The following is a 24,739-nucleotide window of genomic DNA, read 5'->3' on the forward strand; positions in this document are numbered from 1 at the left end:
CCAAACCTTCTAATATAAAACTGTTTTTCTTTGTAGACTAGCTGTTACATACCTGTGGCTGTTATTGCACAACTAATTACATTACATATCACTATAAAACTTAAACCAAGTTAGCGTAAATATTTATAAGGAACCGTGATGAGTTTTCAGACAGTCCTCACTATGGTTTATAGACTCAATAAGTTCTATTTCCAGGCTGACCTTTGTAAATACTGAAGGTGTAATCATTTTTTACCGTTCCTAGCTGTATACAAAGCATGGCAATAGAACATGTTCATGTGTATGTAGACCTGCAGCATAAGCTAATCATTTGTATGCATTTATTTTACGTGGAGCAATGAAAAGTCCTTAGGCTAGATGGAAAAAAAATGTATCCAATTTCTTTCATTACTGTAGAAACATGTCTCAAAGGTTCTTTACTGTATTTAAGGAAATCTCATGGCTCGTTTCCAACATGGATGACAATTAAAATAAGCCAAAGAAAACACATATATTTCCCAGAATTTATTCACAAAGGTTGAAGCCCTTCATCAATTGTTCCTGGAGAACAGCAGCCACTGCGTTTTATGTGTCAGCAGGCTGCGCTCAGCAAGGACCGTCTTATATTTAGAACCTTCATATCTCTTCTGGCGGCTTTGTGTTCTCTGTATACTTAATGTGACATCAAGCCAGGAAAATTAGTGTTTTCATTGTTGTCTTTCCACAAGATTCAGCGTTTCACCTGAATATTACAGAGCTTTGCCATACCTAGCGTTGGTCAAGTGCCATTTGTGACAGTAATTTATAATGCCTGAGAGTTAATACGATTTGTTTTCTGTTACAGAAATAATAATTCCAAGGTTTCCCTATTCTTGGTTCTTATATAAGTCTGTAATGATAAGCATAGTGATTTCTAGGTACTTGACCTTTCCGCACTGATCTTTCAAACTAATTACAGTATAGTGCTCATTTTACAGGGGCGTGTATGTGGCTTACAAAACCATAAACAAACTGTAATAATTATGTTAGAAAGAAAGAACACAGAGGGGAAATCCAAGATGACAAGTCATTAGTAACAAAGATGACATTGACAAATAAAGCTGTGCGCGCTAATATTTAGTTATTGTTACTGAAAATGAGAAAAGGAGGCTTAGGGGGTGGTTCAGACCCACTTGTAGTGGGACAAATTTGTTCGAATTTACATTTGTGCAAATGTGCAAACCCCGCCTGTGAGAATGCCTTCAGTGAGTTTCGCACTCGCCTAGGCGTTCATTCAGAGAAGGAGGCACAATCGAGGGGATACCTCCTAATCGGAGGACTGCTAATACCCTCCAGTGATATGTTTGATCCTGCAAAGTATATGGACTCCCTCAAATCTTACCTAACCAAGTACGGACACAACCAGGGGATTGAACGAATTCCCAGAACACTATAAGGACCCATGGGACTTTCCAGTGTATAAGTATACCATTATTTTAAATCTTACAGCCAAAATTGCTATACACTTGCTGCTATTAATTGCAACATATTTTTAATAATTGATCTTATGAATATTAATAATATTAATAAACACTATATTTTATTGTAATACCTAATTGATTCAATTAATGCGCTCCACCTTTTCTGTTTTTTTCCACGTATAGCGTATGGCTTATAGATGGTCTGGCTTTGGTTAGGTTGTTCACAGAGTCTTCTGAATATATTTATTTATTTGGTGACTAGTTAAAAGCCTGTCAAAATGATTGCTTAGTCCCTGTCTGCTCTCTCTTTACAGCTCCCTTTCTCCATATCCAGCAAGTTTGAAGAATATCCTTTTGCTTTCTGTTAAGGAGTAATTTGGTCCATTGACAGAGGAAACAAATTAGATATGTCCACATGTGCCGATCCGGCGGTCACCGATATTCGACATTGGCTGCTGGCAGGGAAGGAGGGACTGTATGGAGAGGGGAGCGGGGGCCATGCTGCATTGAGCAGCATGGCCCTCGTTCCAAAAGTGTAGAAATAAACTTCTGCACAGTCTATATCTTCATTTGATTTCGGGTACTTCATAGCGCTGTGCAATTTGCACTATGTGCTATGCGATTTTTACTATATAGTTAAAATCAGTTGTGCAAATCACACCATGTGTACGAAGCATTAGTATGCATTGCTTAAAATACTAGTGACTTGTGCAACAAAGAGCAGTTTTTCTTTGTTCAACTTTGTAATGTAAGTATAAATACAAATGCCTAGTAACTACTCATTATAGTCCAACTGGTCCATATCATCTTAAACAAGGTTTACAATCTTTCTCAAGTTCCTTCCTATTGCTTTACCTAGAGACGTCAACTTTGACTACCGAATTCTGAATTTACTGCCGTACTGCCATGCTTCTATCTAACGTACCATATATCACTTTCTACAATATAGAGTTAATATAATTCAGATCTATTTTTTTATTCCACATATCAGCCACTGATTTCAAGTCCTCAGAGTATTGGCTACTTTGTTTCTGTGCTAGATGTTTCAAATTGTATGATCTTTCTCTCCGTATCTATTGTTTTATTCTTGTAAAAATGCATCTTGCTTTCCACATACTGAGAGATACAGTATACAATCCTTGGTCCCCTCGGTACTTGTCCCACAGGCAGTGGATGTTGTTTGCTTTGTAGACCTAGCAGTTGGTTCTGTATCATTCTGCAAAATGTTAATTATGTTGGATACACAGGAATTATTCTGTTTCAGAATCACAGCACAGATCACCAAATCTAACCATGTAATGTTGTCATTACAAGGATACAGCCTGCATTTGTAGCAAAATAGTAGTTTCACACAGGCATTTTGGTCACTCGCATATTTTAGATGGATACCCGTGGCCTGGGGGGCAGAACAAGATTGAGGAGTGGTCTTGTCCAGCCTCCACATGCCACCCCCCCCTCCCGCAGGCATATTTACTACTGCTGATCTCATTCTAGTGTAAAAGTGGCACTACTTCTACCTTGCAAGAGTTGGAGGCATCTTGAGATTTGTCGACCTCTGCAAACTGCATAATATGCTTTCATCTCTACATCAGCTCCATAATGTTTTTGGAAACTTGCCTGAAATAGTCATTACCTGTTAGCACCTGTTTCACTGAAAGTTTTTAGTGTTTGCTTGCAGGAGCTGATGCCATACAGTATACAGATGGTGTTAGACCCTGGTGGTTATTACTACCTATTGGAATGTGTACCCAGAGGGATCCATTAAGATTATGGCTTTGTGTGCAGAGAGCTGTGGTGGGATAGGTCATTTTTCGAGGGTGTGGCCTAATTGCAGTGAGGCGTGGCCACATCTCTTTCTTCCAATTTATTGTGCTAAACCAGAGGGGCCACCATTAATGTGATGTCTCTCCCTATTCTTGGATCAGTTACATCAACAAGCCTTATTTATAGATATTGCTGCCAAACGAATTACTAAATGCAATATGAAATACTATTAGAGCTGTAAGAGTTGTGCATTAAAGGAATCAGGGTCCCAAAATGTTATCCTAAGTCATTTATGTCATCGAAACTTCTATTATGTCATTCATATTACATGTTGTATAAAGGATATATAAAATCTATTAATTTGTGTTGTAGGAAAGGATATGTTGGAGACCCCAAGGGTCAAACAAAACAGGCGCCTGTATGGGTGTGATGTCAAGCAGCTCCCACTAGGGGGTGTCAAACCCAAATATATAAGAAACAAAAAAACAAGGGAGGTGGAGTGGTAATGAGTCACTCTATTCATTTCTTCTAGATCATGTGTCTCCCAGATCATCTTGACAGTTTTTTCTGCATATTTACCACAAACTGCATTTAACAATGTTGTAGTACCAGTACACAACTTCCAAAAAAGCCATTTTATGGTGAATAGTTAGAAGCCACCTTCACTTCAGGCGTACTGCCCATTACATACCTGTGCATGGGTCAGTGCTTGCCAATAGGGGATGGTATCAGGTGACACCCCCAGTATTCCATAGGCTACTACATGCTAACGCATTGGAAGATGGCCTCTAGGTAGCAGTTGCGGCAGCCAGCTGTGTGACCCTGATGGCATTGGAGATGATCCTCGGATGCAGTTTGGACCGGTAGTGCAGCAGGAGGTGTGATGCCTCCGGTTACAGTACCATATTACGCTATGTGAGCAACAGCTATAGCAACTCTACCACATTTGAATAACCATCTATATCTTTTAATGTTATTTAAAACATGGAATATTATTGGAGAATGTAATGTTTATGAATCATACCTAGTAAGTGACAGAACCATACAAACAGTAAAAATACAATCATTGACATTTTCAATGCTACAGTATTTTTAATTATTTAGCCAAATATAATAGACTAGTCAAATTAATTATTTTAATTCTATTTGGTTTGATACTTTTAGGTAGTGGCTCTGGGAGACCTTATTCTGCAGTTTGCATGCACCAAATATCTCGGTCTGTCAGCACTTCAAGACCTAGCACTGCAGCAGCAGCAGCACGGCCAATGTCTAGAGCAGCCTCAGAGATCTCAGAAATAGAGCTAATCGACTCAAAGGACAAAGTTGACCTCCTCTTAGAGGATGAAAATGATAAAGAAACACTGGCTGTCTTGGAAAAAGAATTCATTGCTTTATACTCAGGTACTTGATCTCAACCTGTCTTCTCATTGTAAGGTGTTTTTTTGTGACAGACAATAAGTAAGTTTTTGTGTCCATCTGAATCTTTTCTTTTGTCACTAAGGATCGTCACTTTGTTCTAGATGAAGCAGTTCACAGTGACCCACATTCTATTTGGTCATAATGATCCTCTACAGAAGGGCATATTATACTCAGCCTCATCAGATAGATATTTCTAACATTCTACTGCTTAATTATAATTTGTGATATTATAGTACACCTTTTTAAATCAGTTTAAATGGAAAATGTTGTATTTAAAGAAAATTATCTGCTGTAACCCCTTCCCTTCTGAGGGTTTTCTCATTTGGATGCTAAGCTTATTTTCCACTTTTTTGTGTATTCATTGTTGTATTTGACACACTATTGAGCATTAGGTTCCCCCACATGGTGTTAAAATGTTATTTGTTTGTATACTGATTTAGTCATTGTCTGGTGATCACAATGACTACGGCTTATTGTTTAAAATACGGGAATACTCTATTTCAAACAAGTGTTACACGTGTGTTTTTTGGGCTGGTATGTGGGATATAGTAAGGTATCTATAATGAGTGCAGGGTATGTGGTGCACCCCGGCCCCTGAGTTCAATGGTTCCCACACCACACAAACTAAACTGAGAATAGAGCACACATTGTGCCTGCAGCGTGTTCACCTATTTATTCTGCTGGTGCTGCAATCTGAGTGATCCTGGTCTTCAGTAAGATGGTGCCAGGATAGCTATTCTGATCACCAGACAATTGCTACTAGTAGGTCGCATCATTTTAAAGAGAGGACTCGTGCCTAATTAAGTGTAGGGAGGTATAAACATAAGATGTAGTTAGGGGTGAGGATTCCGGAGGTCCCCCCTTGGGACTGCTAGTCTGTGCTGCCATTAACAGAGAGGGTGCATCCGTTATTACAGCAGTCTTATTCAGCTTCTAGGGGCTGCTGCTGTATACAGTAGGTGCCCCCTCACGCTAGGGCTGAAACTAGGATTTTCGGCACCCGGGGCAAGGCCGTAATTTGGCTCTGCTCCGTCTCCCTGCACCATATGCATTCACATATGTGTATCACATCTTGCACCCCCTAACAACCTGCTAGCTTTGTCCCTGTTCGCCCCTCCATTGTTTTGGAGGGGTGGTGGCCAGACGGCTGCTCAGCTGAGGGGCTGCTGTAGCTCTGGCTGTTCCTCCCAGGGGGTAATTAGAAACCGCAACTTGTCCGGCCCATAAATTGCCTGCTCCTTGATGTAAAGGAAATTGGTACACTTTAAGGAATTGTTTATGTGAGGTTTTCAGAAGATGATTTTACATGATTTCAGATTATTCTAAAAACGCACCAGATTTATTGAACAATATTATTTTTAATAAACCTTGGATTGAGAGTACTTAAAATGGGCATAATTAATATATAGTCACATTTCATGGAAAGAATGAGCAGAACCATTACTATACAACCAGATTCCTTGTGCGCAGTGTGATTTCCTGCTATTAGGCATACAGTATATAAAACTTCACAATAATAATTAAACCATGGCACTTTAAAAAAAAAGTCAAATTCAAATGAGTCGTTTTCTCAAATTTAATGTTGGTGGAAGTGTAAAGTATAAAAATTAGATTCCGTTTTAGTATTTTATTAATGTTATCCACTGTTGAAAAATATGCGTGAAAAAGAAAATCCACAGATTCCAATATAAGGGGATTATTCAGACCTCATTGCTACTTTGCGAAATTGCAGAGCCCTGCGATCATATAAGCGCCACCCCACCTGAGTTAAATCCCGCCCTGTGCAAGGCTGCAAAAGACTTGCAAAAATATTGCAGAATGGCAATTGGCTGCAAATCCAATCGTAACACACTCACCATCTTATTATTTTTCCACTGTGTGCAATCTGTGGGTAACTCAGGACCTATTCGGCCAGTGTGATAGAAACAGGCTGATCGGGGCCGGAGCTGACGTCACACACCATCCCTGAAAACGCTTGGGCATGCCTGTTTTTTCCTGACACTCCCAGTAAAAAGCCAGGTGACACTTACAAATGCTGGCATCCTGTCAATCAAAATAGGAATGGCTTGCAATTAGAAAATATGCTGGATGGCCTCGTGCATGGAACAAGAGAGAGCAAGAATGGGAGAATGAGTGTAGAGAGACAAAATGGGAGAATGTGGGAAGAAAGAGCAAGAAATCAGAGTGAGGGAATATACCTCCCAATATGGTTTAGAGTCAAGATGGGACTCCTGTTTGCACCTTTGTCGCAAAGAAAAGGGAACGTTGCTTTGAGATGCCACAATCACATGCCACACCTACCCACATTAACCCTGTGTTACCCTGCATACTGTTTTCCTGGATGTTCCTGTTCTATTAATACAAATGACTTGTCTAAAATACTAGCCTGTATACTGTAATAAATTTATGGACTGTACCGTCTCCAACATGCATGAGCAGTAGTAGCCGAGGCACACACTACCCGCACTGCAGTGAATGACAGGACAGACCCAAGACTAACCAGACTAAGATAAAGGAACAACTGACACTAAGTAAGGTTACTTCCTGGTTCTGTGCAATTTGCTGTAGCCAGCAGCCAATTGACAGGCCTCCCACAATCCTCCAGCGCCTTGAACAATTGTCATAATCCTGTGTTTGTTCCAGTGTAGTTCTCCCAAGGCTCCAGGCTCTTTCCAGTGTACCTGTTATTTGCATTCTGCTGCTGCTTATCTCCTGGATATTTTCCTGCCGCGAAATTTAATAGATTTACTATCTATGCTTTGCATCTGCAAGCCTCTGTACCTGGTCCAGGTAACTAGCCCGATATTCCCATACCATCGGTAACCAGCCCGATATTCCAGTACCTAGATGAAGATCACAATGAGCACAGTGGCCTCCATCATCCGTAACTGGAAGAAGTTTTGAACCACCGGGAATCTTTCTAGGGCTGGCCGGCCATCTAAGCTGAGTGATTGGGGAGAAGGGCCCTAATCAGGGAGGTGACCAAGAACCTGATGGTCACTCTCTCAAAGCTACATCATTCCTCTGTGGAGAGAGGAGAACCTTCCAGAATGATAACCATCTATGTAGAAATCCACCAAATGGACCTGTATGGTGGCCAGATGGAAGCCACCCCTTAGTAAAAAGCACATGGCAGCCTGCCTGGAGTTTGTCAAACTGAACCTGAAGGACTCTTAGGCAGTGGTGGACCAATCGTATTGCAGACCCCACAGTGGCTTGGGGGAGCCATCGCCAGTGGGGTCTGTGAGGCAAACTGAAAACACCAGTGTATTGATGAGTAACAGGGGTCTGTCGGGAGTGTGAGGCAGAGCACCTGCTTCCTCAAAGCCTGGCTCCTGAAAGCATAGTGATTGTTGGGGGGAGCTGGAGCCACATCCACGGAGCCGAGAAGGAACATTGAGTGACAGGTGCTTCCGGGTGTCTCAGGGTGAAGGCAGGACATAAGTGCAGGGGCTGTGTTTGCGTACATTCATTTTTTTTCAATGAAAGAAGTCTGTGTGGTAGGTTAATTATGTGTGTGATATACTGTACTATGTATGTGTGACTGGTGAGTTGTATGTGTGTGATGTGCTATGAATGTGTGTAATATGGACCCTCCAAGTTTATTCTGCATTTTGCCCATACAATTGTATTACTTATCTATTTTTATTTTATTGTTTTATCTTTATTTATTATTTTACATTTATTTTATTTTATATTTTAATTATTTTTAATAATTCGGGGGGTGGGGGTGGTCTGGGTGTGTATATGTGTCTGTTTTGCCTCCAGGCGTCTGATATGAACTTACACCCCTGGCCCATGGGCGGGTGCCATCTGTCATGTGACTCATGCAGCATGGTAGCACTCCCATTGGTTAAAGCTATACACAGCAGCCAATAGGCAACAAGCATTTAACTACTGGCAATGTGCATGTAACCACATGTAGCCCCTGGCAATGAGCATGTAACCACATGTAACTCCTGGAAATGAGAAAGAAACTCTTGGCAACGAGCATGTAACCCCTGGGAACAAGCATGTAGGTAAAATGTTTTATCATTAATGTTGGGGGGGAGCCAGAGACTTTTTTTCTCTGCTCTCAGGCCATGAGAAACAAAATTGTCTGGAATTGTCTGGTCTGTTGAGACAATGACTGAACTCTGTGGCGTGAATGCTAGATGTCATGTTTGGAGGATGCTATCCAAACAATTAAGCATGGTGGTGGCAACATCATGGTTTGGAGATGTTTTTCAGGGACAGAAACTGGGAGACTTAGGATAGAGGGAAAGATAAATACAGCAATGTACAGAGACATCCTTGATGAAAACCTGCTGTAGAGTGCTGTTGATCTCAGACTGGATAACGACCCTAAGCACACTGTCAAGATGTCAAAAGAGTAGCTTCAGGACAACTCTGTGAATGTCCTTGAGTGGTCCAGCCAGAGCCCAGACTTGAATCCAAATAAACATCTGGAAAGATCTGAAAATAGCTGTGCGTCGACGCTTCCTATCCAACCTGATGGAGCTTGAGAGGTGCTTCAAAAAGGAATGAGCAAAACTGCCCAAGGATAGGTGTACCAAGCTTGTGGCTTCATATTCAACAAGACTTGAGGCTGTAGCTGTGAATATTTATGTACATGTGATTTCTTCGTTTTTTTATTTTTAATAAATTTGAAAAAGTCTCCAAAAAACTTTTTCACATTGTCATTATGGGGTATTGGGGCAGATGTATTAAGCCTGGGGAAGATATAAAGTGGAAGTTGATAACGCACAAGCCAATCAACTTCTAACTGTCATTTTTCAAACACAGCTGATTGGCTGGTGTTTTATCACCTTCTACTTTATCTCCACTTTATCTCTTCACAAGGCTTAATACATCTGCCCCATTGTGTGCAGAATTTTGAGGGAAAAATTAATTAATTTATTCCATTTTGGAATAAGGCTGTAACATAACAAAAATGTGAAAAGTGAAGCATTGTGTATACTTTCCAGGTGCACTGTACATACATCGCTAAAACATAGTTATATAAAAAATATTGTTGGTTGTAACTGAACTGAGTAGCCCATGTCATTTAAAAATATTAGAAGAAAATTCTGTTTAGTTTTAACTCGTTATTCTTTAGAAAAAACGCTCTGTAACAAATAGTTCACAACATGAAACGGTTGACTGTCTGAGTTTCAAGTGTTTTATAGTGAGATGTTTGGGTATGTAGCAAATTTGGAACAGTATGCATCAAAGGGTTAAACTAAAATCTGGTCCTATTACAGGTGATAAGAAACTACAAATGCCAATAACGACTGATGGATCTTTACTGCTGGAAAGGCTTGCCAAAAGATTAACAGTATCTGAAGAACACGCATCTATAAATAGGCAAGTACAGTAATCAAATTATTAATCAAAATACACCAGAAATGTATTTACACAATAACACTTATTTATGTGTTTCTATAAGCATGTTCTGGTGTCCCACAGTGTTGCATGGCAACAATTATTATTATTATTATTATTATTATTATTTATAGACTGAATTGGCTTTGTGATTTGTGTGTCACTTTTGAATGTTTGAGCATTTTTATTGTATGTGTATTTGTGCACATCAAATGCCCTTGTCATCAGGATGGGAGAAAGCCACCCCACTGATTATATTTCTTTATTAATGATTACACCTCATGAACATAGATTGCTCTGTGGTCACACGCTAAAAGAAATGTTGACACAAGCAAAAAGTCAACATGAAAAAGTTCAATATTGGAAAAAGTTGACATGAGTTTTTCAATTTTTTTTATTCAACTGACTTTTTCATACTTTACCATCCCAGTGGGCATAGAGGGAGACTATAATAGTGTGCCAAGCATGGCGAGGTACTGTGCAGGAAGCATGGTGAGGTACTGTGCACGAAGCATAGCAAGGTACTTTGCAGGAAGCTTGGGGAGGTACTGTGCACGAAGCATGGCGAGGTACTGTGCAGGAAGCTTGGGGAGGTACTGTGCACGAAGCATGGCGAGGTACTGTGCACGAAGCATGGCGAGGTACTTTGCACGAAGCATGGCGAGGTACTGTGCACGAAGCATGGCGAGGTACTGTGCAGGAAGCATGGCTAGGTAATGTGCACGAAGCATGGCGAGGTACTGTGCAGGAAGCATGGCTAGGTACTGTGCAGGAAGCATGGTGAGGTACTGTGCACGAAGCATAGCGAGGTACTATGCACAAAGCATGGCGAGGTACTGTGCAGGAAGCATGGTGAGGTACTGTGCACGAAGCATAGCGAGGTACTTTGCAGGAAGCTTGGGGAGGTACTGTGCACAAAGCATGGCGAGGTACTGTGCACGAAGCATGGCGAGGTACTTTGCACGAAGCATGGCGAGGTACTGTGCACGAAGCATGGCGAGGTACTGTGCACGAAGCATGGCGAGGTACTGGGCACGAAGCATGGCGAGGTACTGTGCACAAATCAAGGCGAGGTACTATGCACGAAGCATGGTGAGGTACTTTGCACGAAGCATGGTGAGGTACTTTGCACGAAGCATGGCGAGGTACTGTGCACGAAGCATGACGAGGTACTGTGCACGAAGCATGGCGAGGTACTATGCACAAATCAAGGCGAGGTACTGTGCACGAAGCACGGTGAGGTACTTTGCACGAAGCATGGCGAGGTACTATGCACGAAGCATGGCGAGAAGACACAATGAAATCCTGAAAAACTTATGTTGACCTTTTTCCATGTTAATTCTTTTTCATGTCGAACTTTTGCATTTGTTGACCTCTTAACCATGTTGACCATTAATGCATGTTGTCCGTTTTTCATGTGTCGGCCTTCTGCCTGTTGACTGTCGACCTTATTCTTATTGACTTAGTGATCCACACGTAACTTTTTGAGCCTTGAACTCCCTGAAAAAAAATATTTATTTATTTTCTTAAACAGATTGCCTGGTAATAGAATACAGTAGTACAGTATATACATTTTTATTGGTAACAGTGGTATATTTAGTCTATTAGTATGTATGTTAGGGGAGGCTGTGAATGTGATGACCTTCACAAGAGCTGCAATCTGCTATTTTGAAGTCTTATCGATGTCTATGATTTAAGCAATACACACATTGATTTTCTTATTTCTTTATTTATGAAAGAACAATTGCATTTCTATATATTCACATTGATATAGGTTACAGTCAAATCAATTGAAATTCTTTTTTAATCAGATCACAAATGAAAATGGAATAATTGCTCATCACACATTACAGATTTGATGTGATGCGGCGGGAGGGCACTATCAGTGCATGCAGGAATGTGATAGGATCAAGAAAAACTTCATTCAAACAATTATATTATATACGCTTTATTCAAACCCATGCTGTAGACCAAAACCTACTCCAATTATGGAACGAGTTGTCCATTTACATTTAATAGTACTGAACAGATTGTCACTCACGGACATCGATTCTTTTAGAATTCAATGAGAAACTCAGATTTAACAACTAGATTGTAGCATTTGTGGCCAGCTTTAGTGTTATGGATTATGACCAGATCAATGTATTCCGTGAACACTAGGATTAGTTCAGCTCTCTGGTGTACACGTCCACAAATGTCAGAGAACAATTCAATACACATGAAGAAATGCAGCGTGTTAGTTACTGTTTATACACAGTTGGTTTCCGCAGCAGATTTCATGGGAACAGTAGGGCTCTTATTATGTGTAATATAGTTTTATTTCATGTTTTTCGATTGTATCTTTTCAGATCACTGGTGCATACGCTGCAAAGCTGTGCTGGAGAAAGTGAGTCAGAGGAAGAAGACACCCTACAGGACAGGCTTAATGTATTGTTACTTCAATAGCGCTCGGCACCGCAGTGCAGGAAGATTGACACATGCTGTCCATATCATTGGGTATAACTGGGCATCTCTGAGCATGTTTATTAATAGTTTACCTACTTTTCTGCTGTGTAGACATTACTAATGGATTATACATTTACATTTTAAGTGTTTTCTTAGTGAAAGAACAATTATACGTTTATTATATTTTTAGAAGGATGCCATTCAAAAGGTGGAAAACATCAAGACGTAAAATGAGATACAACGATCTTCATTTATGAAGAACCATCCATTTTATTAAATAAACATTTCTGTTTTTCTCCTAAAATTATATTCAGATGACTTCAATAAATCATGACAGTAAGGGAACATCAGGATTGTCTTTATTTTGTGTCATTTTTATGTGTTAACGTCAGCCTGGAGCTGAAAATGTTCAAGGGCCTATAATGAAAAGTGGAGGAGGTGAGTCCAATGGTATTTAGGAAGGTAGAATCCATACACTATAAGATTTCTGTCCAACTGGTGCCTGTCTGGGCCTATTTTTATGTGGAAACTTGGAGTTTCATCTGCCCTATTGTTAATCTGGTCCTGAGCGCGCCACAGACTTTGCAGTTTTCCTGCTAAATTAGTTTAATAAATCTGCCCCAAGAATTTCAGTTAAGAGCCAATTATCTCATACGTATGCATTTGGACTGAAGGAGTATACTGTAGCAGTCAGACAGAGGAATTCCATACTAGCATGGGGAGAACAAACTATTAGTTTATGCAGACACGGAATGTACAGCAATTAAAACCAACTGTGCTTACTGCTGTGCCAACTGACTTCCATTTTGCTGAATACTGACAGTTTTCACTTACTGTATCAAACAAGCTTCCCTAATTATTATATTTTAATAACGAGTCAAATACAAATCCCTGGCAGGACCAGCTGTACCGTCAGATTTAAGAAACCCCCTAGGCAGCATTCGGGGGTTCTCCTGGGTGTGTCCACAAAATAATGGTGAACTCTGGGTGATGCATCTTTGTTTAACATAATGCAGACTGTGGCTGTTGAACTTCTAAGATGATATCTCCACACCCTTCCCTTGTGGGGAAATATAGTGAGTACTGGTGTGTTGTTGGGGGGAGGACGGACAGGAGGCTGAAGTTTTGCCTAGGGTGTGGAGAATCATTGTGTCAGCCCTGATCCCCGTGGTGCCCAACCACAGCCACAATGACTCACTAACACACAAGGGTCAGGAATATTGCTGGGACAAACTTCAAAATGTATTTGTCCCAGGAATAGGTGGTATCTATGCACAGAATCTTGGGTAATCTGCCTGGATCTATCTGGCTACAAAACAAATATAAAATTATGTTATTTGTCAAAGGTTGTTAGAATACTCCCAGTATAAGTTCCGCACACACATAGGCCCTTATTCTGATCGGTGCGGTAATATCCGCGTGCGTTCGTGCCGCTGATGTTTTGTGTCTGCGCATGTGCAGAGGCGTCTCTGCGCATGTGCGAGCGGGGCGTACGGCCAAATCCCGCATGAAATGTGAACACTCCGAACAGGGGGTGGAGAAGGGCGTGAAGGGCTATTTGGGCTCATTATGCATACGCCACGCGTTTCATGGGCGTTCCCATGCAAATGCTGGGCGTACGTATGGTAATGCGGCCGTGACGCACGTGTAGGGGGCGGACATATGACATCGCCGGATGTCAGCTGCCTGCCCAGATCCCTGCTTTTGCACGGAAAAATGTCTGTGTGGTCTGTGGTTGCGGGAGCTGGTGGAGCACTCGGTCCTGCATTCGATGGTCTGCGACCATCGAATGATGGGGGAGGGTCCCTGAGATGGAGGAGGCGTATTCCGTGAAAAATACACGTGCGGTCCGTTCGGCCAGCTTCTTACCGCGTACGGACGGAGTTGGCGATCCGTATGGAAGGCGGGGTTTCGCACGCACGGTCCTGCCCGCATAATCGGATCCGGCCGCACCGATCAGAATAAGGGCCATAGTCGCTGTGCTCCTTATTCTCCTCATTTCTGCTCGGGCGGGGTTTCATATAGCAATGCGGACAGCACTCATGACATCTCAAAATGTGATGTCTTAATACGTATGATTTTTTTTTTAAGGGAAATATCACCTGAATAATAAGTAAGCTGTTAAAGGATTAAACGTTATGGAGCTAAAACTACTTTGACAATACAGTACAGTCAGTGAATTAAGAACTACTGACATACACATTATACACATGCCTCTGTGATTTTGTATTGGTTTAAAAGTCAGGGTTCTAGATCCCCTTTTCAGGGGAAATATATAAAATTTAATTAAAGGCACCTGGATCTTCACATATACTGTCTGTCACTGTTAAATTGAACACAATGGGGTTGCATAATCTTTGAGGCTAGTTTTCCACATACGAAAGACCAAACTCATAGCACAAATGCTCTTTGGTGACATCACATAGTTACTGTAGGATAAAAAAACAAAATGATGGAGTCTTGGAAGAAGAAGGAAGCTACGGGAAGAACAAGCCAACCCATCAGAGCTGCAACCCCCACCTAGTATACATTTGAAATTTCACATTTGAAAGGCGTGAATGGTTTGAAAGACATGCCGGTAGTGAGTGGCAGATGGTCCCCTTGGGAACAGAAGTGACCAGGCGGCTGACTACATCATCTAAAGGATGATTCAACCCTCTCTTAAGCCAACGGAGGATCATGCACTTTGAAAAGTAGGAATACTCAATTAAGGAGAAGCACAGGGGTACAGTACTGGCTTTTCAGAAATGTCTGCAAGTCTGCCTGAAGTTTTAAGATATTTAGAGATAAATGTAATAGCCTCCAAGTTCTGGAGGTAGAGGGCTTTTGAACAAATGATTGCTGCTTTAAAAAATGGCCAGACTCACATAAGAGTCCTTCACCCCCCAAAATTCCAAGGCTATTCCATTTAGCCCTTAATGTCTTAGGTTATAGTAATGCAGATATAATTGGGCCCTGCTTACTCCCCTAAAATAAAATATAAACCAAAACCGGTGCATATGAAAAAATGTGATTATTACATATAAAGTAGCTCTATTCAGACGTTATTTTGTGCTTTCTAAACTACACTAGAATCTGATGTCAGAATCTGATCTCTCCTCTTTCTGCACAAATGATCATTATTAACCCCATTATTGATTCAGGGCTTAAATGTGCTATCCCAGTTTATTATATTTTATGTTGTACCTACTGCACAAGCGAGTTTCCAGTGCTGGATCTCAATCGATAGTGTCATCATTATCTTGAAATTAGGAAATATAGATAGGCGAAACCTGACCTCATAAAGAGTTAAAATGTGACCTGGTGAGTAAGTGTTTGGTATATGAGGGTCATGTTTGGATACAGTTTATACACTCAAGTGAATACACATCTATGCATAAACATAAGCTAAGATTTCAGGGTGACACAGCTCAAAGGATAATCAAGCACATTTACATCATTCTATAATGAATACATGCATTTCCCTTTAAACAAATACACTCTATTTATGGGTTTTAATTGAAATATGGAAACATGCAATTTCATAATGAGTAATAAGAAACCTCTGTAATCTCTCTGATTGCAATTCTCCCACATGCATATTGACAAGCAAGGGGATCCTGGCGCATGTGGAAGCTTGTTATATTTTGGTTACTGTTTCTTGGTATCGATAATTAGTTGTTGGCGTTTCCCTAAATAACTTTTGTTATTTGAAATGTATTAAATCTTTTCTGTGTATTTAAAAACAAACCCCCGTGGATATTGTAGCTGCCAGTACTGGCAGCTAAATCTGACAAGTTTTACTAACATCTGATGTGTTGGATTTAGTGAAATGACTTGCTGAAGGGATTTTTGTTGCCATATTTAACCTTTATATCTGAATGTTTTATCCTTTCTGATTTGAGTAGGTACTGGCTGAAAGTCATTATCATATCACATCATTTTATCTGAACACATTTTCTTCCGTCAGTTCTTCAGCCGCAAGATAGAACAAAACCCTTACTTGGCTGACATACCCTTGAGAAGACAAAAATTTGTAACAGCGCTGCTGCTTGCATTCATACAGTAAATAACATCGAGGTTGCAGTTAGACAATATGGATCTCATTTTAAGTCTTATGCATGGCTCATTTAAAAAAATATAAAATATCCTTTTTTTCACTGAATATGTACAGAAAATTTTAGTATCACAAATGACCCTATTTGTGTATCACAGGCTTACATCTCATAGTCATTGGTGGGATACTGGTAGCAAAATGTACTGGTGTCAGGCTTAGTGCTAAGGTGAGAGAACAAGAAAATTGGGTCCTGTCCATACAATCTGAGGGTTGGGAATGAAAGTACCTTAGATAAGAGGTCATAGTGTCTGAGTACTGAGCTGTGAGGAGGCATTTATAAAGGGCTTGTTTGAAGATGTGGATGGTGGCAGACAGTCTTATAGTTCCAGCGCAGTGGAACAGAAGAAATCTCAGAGAAGAGGTGAGTTCACCGGTTGTGGAGGAACAGACGATGGGATTGTGGAGAGGATAAATTGGTAATGTAGGAAAGAGTGGAACAATTCCAGATGTTTTAGTCATGATAAGAAGTCTAAGCTATTCTGTGGTGGTTGTGGACCCAGTGGCATAGAGGTGAGAATGATACTGTGCAGTAAGAAAGGTAAATGAGATTGACAGCAGGTATTCTGAAGTTGGGAGAGGCTTGGGGTAGGAAAGCTAGATAGGATTAGGTTGCAGTAGTAAATAAATTAGTCTGATTTGGGATATACTGTAATATGAAAGTGGAAGCAGCAGAATTGTGAGAGAAATGGCAACTACAGTTTAATGCCAAAAAATGCAAAATCATGCACTTGGGTCTCAAAAATATAAAGACTAAATATAGTATATATGGCACTATAATGGAAACTACTGAGGAAGAGAGGGATCTAGGTCTCGCTTTTTTAGGGGACTTAAAAGCAGATAAGCAATGTAACAAAACAATGAAGAAGGCAAGTCAGATGCTTGGTTGCATAGGGAGAGGTATCAGCAGTAGAAAGAAAGAAAGAAGTAATAATGCCACTGTATAGGTCATTGGTACGACCTCATCTAGAGTACTGTGTTCAGTTCTGGAGGCCATATTTCCAGAAGGATATAAATACATTAGAGAAATGTACAAAGAAGGGCAACTAAAATGGTGCATGGCCTACATCACAAAACGTACCAGGAAAGACTAAAAGATCGGTACTCTTTACCTAGAACGGCGCCCGTCGCGGGCATCGCGGGTACATTTATGTGTGGCCGCGACGCGACCGACGCGATGCCCGCGATTTCCCATTGAAACCAATGTTAAACATGGAAATCGTGTCGGTCGCGTCGCGGCCGGCCATAAATGTACCCGCGATGCCCGCGACGCGATGCTCCCGATTTCCCATAGGAATCAATGTTAAAAGGCGCGATGGACCCGATTTTACTGTTAAATGGCTCAATCCACCCGATTTGGCCATAGGAATCAATGTTAAATGGGCCACAGAGCCCATTAACCCTTAAATGTCCCCCCAAATTTTTAACGCCACCCCACGATCCACGCCAACCCGAAGCGTGGCGAGCGCAGCGAGCCCGCGAGGGGCGGCGGTACGCGTCCTCCGACCTTTTCATGCCCTACTATCCACTAGGGCGTGGTGTGAGAATATAATAGTGTGGCGAGCGCAGCGAGCCACCGAGCCCGAAGCGTGGCGAGCGCAGCGAGCCCCGCGAGGGGACGCGGATACCTTCACAGTTATGCGCGTCCCCTCGCGGGCTTCACAGGTGTCCGTGGCGACGCGGACACCTGTGAAGCCCGCGAGGGGACGCGTCTACCTGTGAAGGTATCCGCGTCCCCTCGCGGGGCTCGCTGCGCTCGCCACGCTTCGGGCTCGGTGGCTCGCTGCGCTTGCCACACTATTATATTCTCACACCACGCCCTAGTGGATAGTAGGGCATGAAAAGGTCGGAGGACGCGTACCGCCGCCCCTCGCGGGCTCGCTGCGCTCGCCACGCTTCGGGTTCGCGTGGATCGTGTGGTGGCGTTAAAAATTGGGGGGGACATTTAAGGGTTAATTTGGCCTATTTGGCCCCAAATCGGGTCCATTGACGCATTTAACAGTGAAATCGCGGTCAATCTGCCGTTTTAACATTGTTCCCTATGGGAAAATCGCGGTGATCGCGGTCATCGCGGGCATCGCGGCCATCCCGATTTACCCGCGATGCACGCGATGACCGCGATCACCGCGATTTTTACCCCCGACGCCCGCGATTTCAATCGCGGGCGCCGTTCTAGGTAAAGAGTACCAAAAGATCTTAACATGTATAGTTTAGAGCAGAGAAGGGAAAGGGGGGACATGATAGAAACTTTAAAACACATCAAGGGTTTAACAAGGTACAGGTGGGAGACATTCTTAATAGGAAGAGGAGCAACAGAACAGGAGGACATGCACTGACACTAGAGGGAGGAAGATTCAAGGAAAATTTGAGGAAGAATTACTTCACAGAAAGAGTAGTAGATAAGTGGAATAGCCTCCCATCAGAGGTGGTACAGGCATATACAGTAGAGCAATTTAAACATGCTTGGCATAGGCAAATTGATATCCTTACAAAAAAATAATGATCAAATATTGTTTGAGGTACTGTAACATGTTTAAAAAGGGGCAGACTAGATGGTTTAAGTGGCTCTTATCTGCCGTCAAATTCTATGTTTCTATGATTCTAGAAACTGCATGTCGGGAGTGAATAAGAAGTACTGTAGCATTTGATAATGATGCTCAAAGAGCAGACTTGGAGGGCAGAGGAGATAATGTTATTGTCAACTGACAGAGAGGGAAGTGGGTGGAGGTCTTGTATGGTGGTAAAACAGAAAGTGCTTGGAAGTCCAGGAGGAGGTGGCAAAGAGACAGATATATGAAAGAAGACAGTAAAAGAGGGCAGGGGAAAAAGACATACATTTATTTGTAATTGGAATAGATGTTATATCAGTGGCTGAAGGAACTAGTGAGCTCATTATGGAGGACAGAGAATAGGAGACCAAAATAACTAGTTAGGTCTTTAAGCAATGACAGAGAGTAGGAGGCCAAGAACATACCCTTTGGTTACACTGACATGACAAGTTAAGGATGCAGAGTCAGAAGAAGAGACAGACAAAAAAAGAGTTAAGAATAGTAAGTGATTTAACATGAGAGGACAAAGTCATAGAGATCAAAAGAGTGGAGGATGTGGTTGGTAAACTGTATCCCAGATAGCATACAGGTCACTGAGGGTGAAAGGACCCTATTTATTGTCAATAAGAAGAAGATGGAGTGAAAACCCTATTCACCCTCTCCCTCCTCCCCTCCTACATCTCTACTCCCCTCCTTCCCACCCCTATCTTCATTTTACCCCACCACTGCCGCTGAAGTCCATTCTATCCTTCAATCCGCTTCTCCATCCACCTGCACGCTCGATCCTATCCCCTCCAATATTATCCGTCGTCTCAGTCAGTCGGTCTGCTCTCACCTGGCTCACCTCTTTAATCTTTCCCTATCCTCTGGGATCTTCCCCTCCTCCTTCAAACACTCTCTTGTCTCCCCAATTCTCATAAAATCAAATCTGGACCCCAACTCTCCGTCCAACTACAGGCCCATCTCCCTCCTCCCTTTTGCCTCCAAGTTCCTAGAACGTCTGGCCTGTAATCGTCTCCTAAGCCACCTTACTGATAACTTCATTCTAGACCCCTCCAATCCGGGTTCCGCCATTTACATTCCACTGAAACTGCCCTGACCAAAGTCACTAATGATCTACTATAGGCTAAATCCAAAGGCCTCTTCTCTTTCGTCATCAAGCTTGATCTGTTGGCTGCCTTTGACACTGTTGACCACCCTCTCCTGCTCAACACCCTCCGCTCCTTTGGCATCACTGGCACGGTCTTCTCCTGGTTCACTTCATACCTCTCCGATCGCTCCTTCTCCGTCTCCACTCCGAGCTCCTCCTCTCCTACTACCCCGCAGCCAGTCGGTGTTCCCCAAGGGTCAGTCCTTGGCCCTCTCCTCTTCTCCCTCTACACCACCTCTCTGGGCACCCTCATCAGCTCCTATGGCTTCCATTACCACCTTTATGCTGATGATACCCTAATCTATCTCTCCTCCCCTGACCTATCCCCATCACTCCTGTCCAAGGTCTCCGAATGCCTCACGGCCATCTCAGCCTGGATGACCCAACGCTTCCTGAAACTAAACATGGCTAAAACTGAACTTCTAATCTTCCATCCCCCGAACATCCCCTCTTCTCCCACTATCTCCATCAGCATTGGTGAAACCAAGATCACCTCGACCGACCAAACATGCTGCCTCGGTGTCATCATTGACTCCTCCCTCTCTTTCACCCCCCACATTCGTGTTCTCTCACGGTCTTGCCGCTTTCACCTCCGCAACATCTCGCGCATCAGACCATTCCTCTCCACTGACGTGACCAAAATTCTGATTCACTCTCTTGTCATCTCCCGCCTTGACTACTGCAAAATCCTTCTCTCTGGGCTACCTCTCACCCGCCTCGCACCTCTCCAATCCATTCTTAACGCTGCTGCTAGGCTCATCTTCCTCTCCTGCCGCTCTACCTCTGCCTCCTCCCTCTGTCTATCTCTTCACTGGCTCCCCATTAATTTCCGGGTTCTCTTTAAACTCCTCACCACCACCTACAAGGCTCTCTCCTCCTCCACCGCTCCTTACCTCTCTTGACTGATCTCTATCCACACTCCCTCCCATCCTCTTCGCTCCGCCGCTGACCGCCGAGTGACCTCTCACCTAATCACCTCCTCCCACTCCCGTGTCCAAGACTTCTCTTGCACTGTCCCCTGCACTGGAACAACCTCCCGCCACCCATCAGGCTTTCTGATTCCCTTACCTCCTTCAAGCGCTCCCTCAAAACCCACTTCTTCCGATTAGCCTATCCCTCCTCCTCCTAACCTATTTTGCTCCTCCTATCCTGCCTATCCTACCCCTCCATCCATTCCTACTTATCCTATTGTTTTTTATTCATCCACCCACCTCCTTTTAGCCTGTTAACTCTTATGAGTAGGGCCTTCCTTCCTCACGTACTCACCCTACCTCTTTACCTCACCAGTGCTCCTGCCCGGTTCTTCTCTTCCTCTACTTCATCTTCAGTCTCCTCGACAAATTCCACACCTACTTCAGAACTGTTGCTGATTTAAGTTCTACCAGCTATACCCCTATTTATGCTGTATTTTGTCAACACGCCCTGTATGTTACTGAAGGGTTAAATTTAGAACCCATGTAGCATATGAGAATTTGCACGTAAAACTGCCCTCACTATGGTTACGCTACAAGGCCATACTGTAAGCCTGAGCGTGTCTTATCTAAGTTTCTCCCAACCCTCCCCCTCTTGGAATTGCTATGCAGTGTGTTCATGTCTAAACTCCTCTATAATCAAAAACCCCCCTTGTTACTCATTTTCTTTGTGTATGATATTTTGTATGCCCCCCCCCTGTTGAATTTGCCCTGCAACCTAACAGACCAATCAGAATGTAATATGCACTTGTATACACCCATGTATCATGTCTTTTTAACCTACTGTTAAACTCTTAATAAACCAGAGTGTTTTCTTAACTCGCCACCGTGTGTTTGGTGTGTAGTTTTAAGGAAGCATTCTCACTGGTACCTAAGGGGCCACCAGGTCGAGGGGCTACACATTTATCCTTACAGTTACCTTGTAATTTGTTTTTTGCTTGCTATGTACGGCGCTGCGGACACTGTGGTGCCTTATAAATATACTTACTACTACTGCTTAAGTAGGATTTGAAGAAAGGAAAAAGTGGTGGCGCTAAGATAGACAAGCCATTCAAGTATCTTGAGGAATAGAGATACAATACAATAGATAGACTGAGATTGTGGATCAAGTAAAGAAGAAATGTAAAGTTAAAGAGATGAGGGAATACCTAAGGGAGGAGGGGAGTGTACTGGAGGACATGACAGGTTGAAGAGGTTTGTTACATGTGAACAGACCTTAACAAACAGGGACATAAGGGGTTAAAAATAAATGGGGTAGTAGGAAATTTTTATAAAAGGGTATGGACTTCAACCTCAGGGGTGTTGGAGAAGGAACATTGGGGGGTGGGGGGTAGCAGTTGGAATCTGGAACTGATGAAAGCAAGCAGAGGGTAGGAGCATTGCTCAATAGGTCGGGCACTATTGGGTGGTTAGGAATGTCTTAAAACATGTATCTGACCACGTTGTACTGTAGCTTATTTTATATACATTATACAATTAAATTATTAGCAAAAATCACGTAGCATAGCACCTAGCATAACACAGTGCTTCATGTGAAAGAGTTATTATATTAACTCACTGGAACCCAACGCACATATCCAGTAGCTTAGCTTCTCAGCCACCAAATCACTATTGGAAGCCAACATTGCCTTAAAGTCAACAGAAAAATAGGCTTTAATGTGCAGCATCGTTTCCATTTCTCCTCAGTGGCATATAGAAATAATAAAAGCTAGAACATGTTCTTTAATCTTATAGCATCCAACTGTATTTAATACATAAAACATCCACTCTTTACGAGGCTTCATTCTGCTGTCTTCCAAGTAGGCTCATTCATTTGGTTTCCTGATTATTCTTTTAGGTGTCTTGGTTTTTTAAAATCATTTTTAATTACTAATAAGCATCATATAATCTGATATTATAAATGCATTTTAGTGATCAAGAAAGAAAAACCAACATCAAACATTAATCTAAAAGTGTATGTAAATGCTTAGTATATCCTATAATTGAATGTCCTGATGTCCCTAATTGAAAATACTTGTGTTTGCTTCCTACAGCAAAGTGAAATGGCAGTGTTCTTGATTCAAAAGATGTATGCATATAAATATATTCAGGAACCTGACTGAATTTCAAATTATATATTAGTAACCCATAAATCTGTTCATCTGTCTGACCTTCATAGCCAGCTGCAGGGCAATGATAAATTACTGTCTTGAGTACTCCAAACTTTTTTTTTTGTCATTTCACGAACAGTCAGTTAATGGTAATTTTCATTTCATAAGATTTACAATGGCAATCACAAAGTTTGGTAAACCAGAAACTTTTGTATTTGCAGTGAGAGAAATAGAAATAGGGATTTGATTCATTGTCAGATGCAATGAGCACTGGATTAAATTCCTTTGATCCGTTCTAGGTGTCTTGGCTCAGCAAAGATGATCCCACTTCAACAAAACCCAATGAATGTTTTTGCAATGTTGCAGAATTAAACCAGATAATAAGATTTGCACCATGCTGTCTCCCAAAACTGGAATATACTCAGCAGTTAAATATCATTCTATTACTTTATCATCAAAATGCATTAGACACTCATAATTATACAGTAGCACTGGCGGCTTAAAACAGTTCTACATTACATACAAATTAAAGGTATATTTCAATGACTTCAATTAATGACTTTCTAGTTGAATAAATATAATTATTAAAGTCTTAAGAACTAATGATCCCTACATAAGCAAACCTGCTGTATGAGACAGAATGCCATTTCTGGACATTATTAAAGATCTATAACCTCCACTCTTGAACTACTTAAACAGTCATTACAGAATAAATCTTATGGTTAGCCTTAAAAACATAGGCATTTCTATAATGGGTGTGCGGTACACACAGCACACCCTACACCTATGTTTAATCACCAATCGGCACTGCTGTTGCTGGATAAATCACTTGAAAAATGGCAAGGTGGCCATTTTCCCAGTGGTTCATGAATGCATACTACAGTTTTGTCTCGGGGAACATGTGAACGCCATCTTTTCGAGACACATTACAAAACAGATTTTGTGCGTGACTGAAGTTTTGCGCTAAAAGCAGCTATGAATGGTCTCTGGAACCTAATAGGACCTACACCAAAAAGGTCCTTGGAGTTGAACAAATGGAAAATTGGTTTTAAGATCCAGAAACAGTACACAGCGCTAACAAACTAAATACAAAAATATCGTGAAAAATAAAGTGAACAAAATCAATGTGCACAAGTATAAGATCAAGAGTACTTCCCTTTCATATGTTTCAATGGGAGGGAGGTAAGAGGATCGGTCCCTTGAAGGAATTCTTTTAAAGTGTGAGATCCGTGTGTTTTCGTATTTTTCTCAAAAAGGGCATGAAATGAAGAAAATGTACATTGTGTGAACAAATGAAATTCAATACAGATAAATCATAAAGTTCAAGATATTGGCAAAGGAATTGGTTTTCTCCCGACTTCTATATTTCGTCACGAAGTTTACTTCAGGGGCGTACCTCTACTCACTTAAATGTTATATATTATAATCCCATAAAGGTATCTTTTTCAAACACAA

The 24,739-nt window shown here is 41.8% G+C and overlaps 1 protein-coding gene across 6 annotated transcripts in view; it reads left to right on the plus strand.

Moving 5' to 3' along the window:
- ZBBX (zinc finger B-box domain containing) overlaps positions 1-12,776 on the plus strand; it is a 119,832-nt gene extending 107,056 nt beyond the window's left edge. For 4 of the 6 annotated variants that reach the window (XM_083177827.1, XM_083177826.1, XM_083177829.1 and 1 more), the window contains 3 exons: positions 4,368-4,604; positions 9,866-9,968; positions 12,335-12,776. In XM_083177827.1, coding sequence (XP_083033953.1) covers positions 4,368-4,604; positions 9,866-9,968; positions 12,335-12,431 — 437 coding nt within the window. In that variant the 3' untranslated portion in view covers positions 12,432-12,776. The other 2 variants (XR_014471800.1, XM_083177831.1) reach the window with 2 other exon arrangements.
- The last annotated feature ends 11,963 nt before the right edge of the window (positions 12,777-24,739 follow it).

Source organism: Crinia signifera, chromosome 3 (genome assembly GCF_055691185.1).
Source record: "Crinia signifera chromosome 3, ASM5569118v1, whole genome shotgun sequence".
Taxonomy (NCBI): Eukaryota; Metazoa; Chordata; class Amphibia; order Anura; family Myobatrachidae; genus Crinia; species Crinia signifera.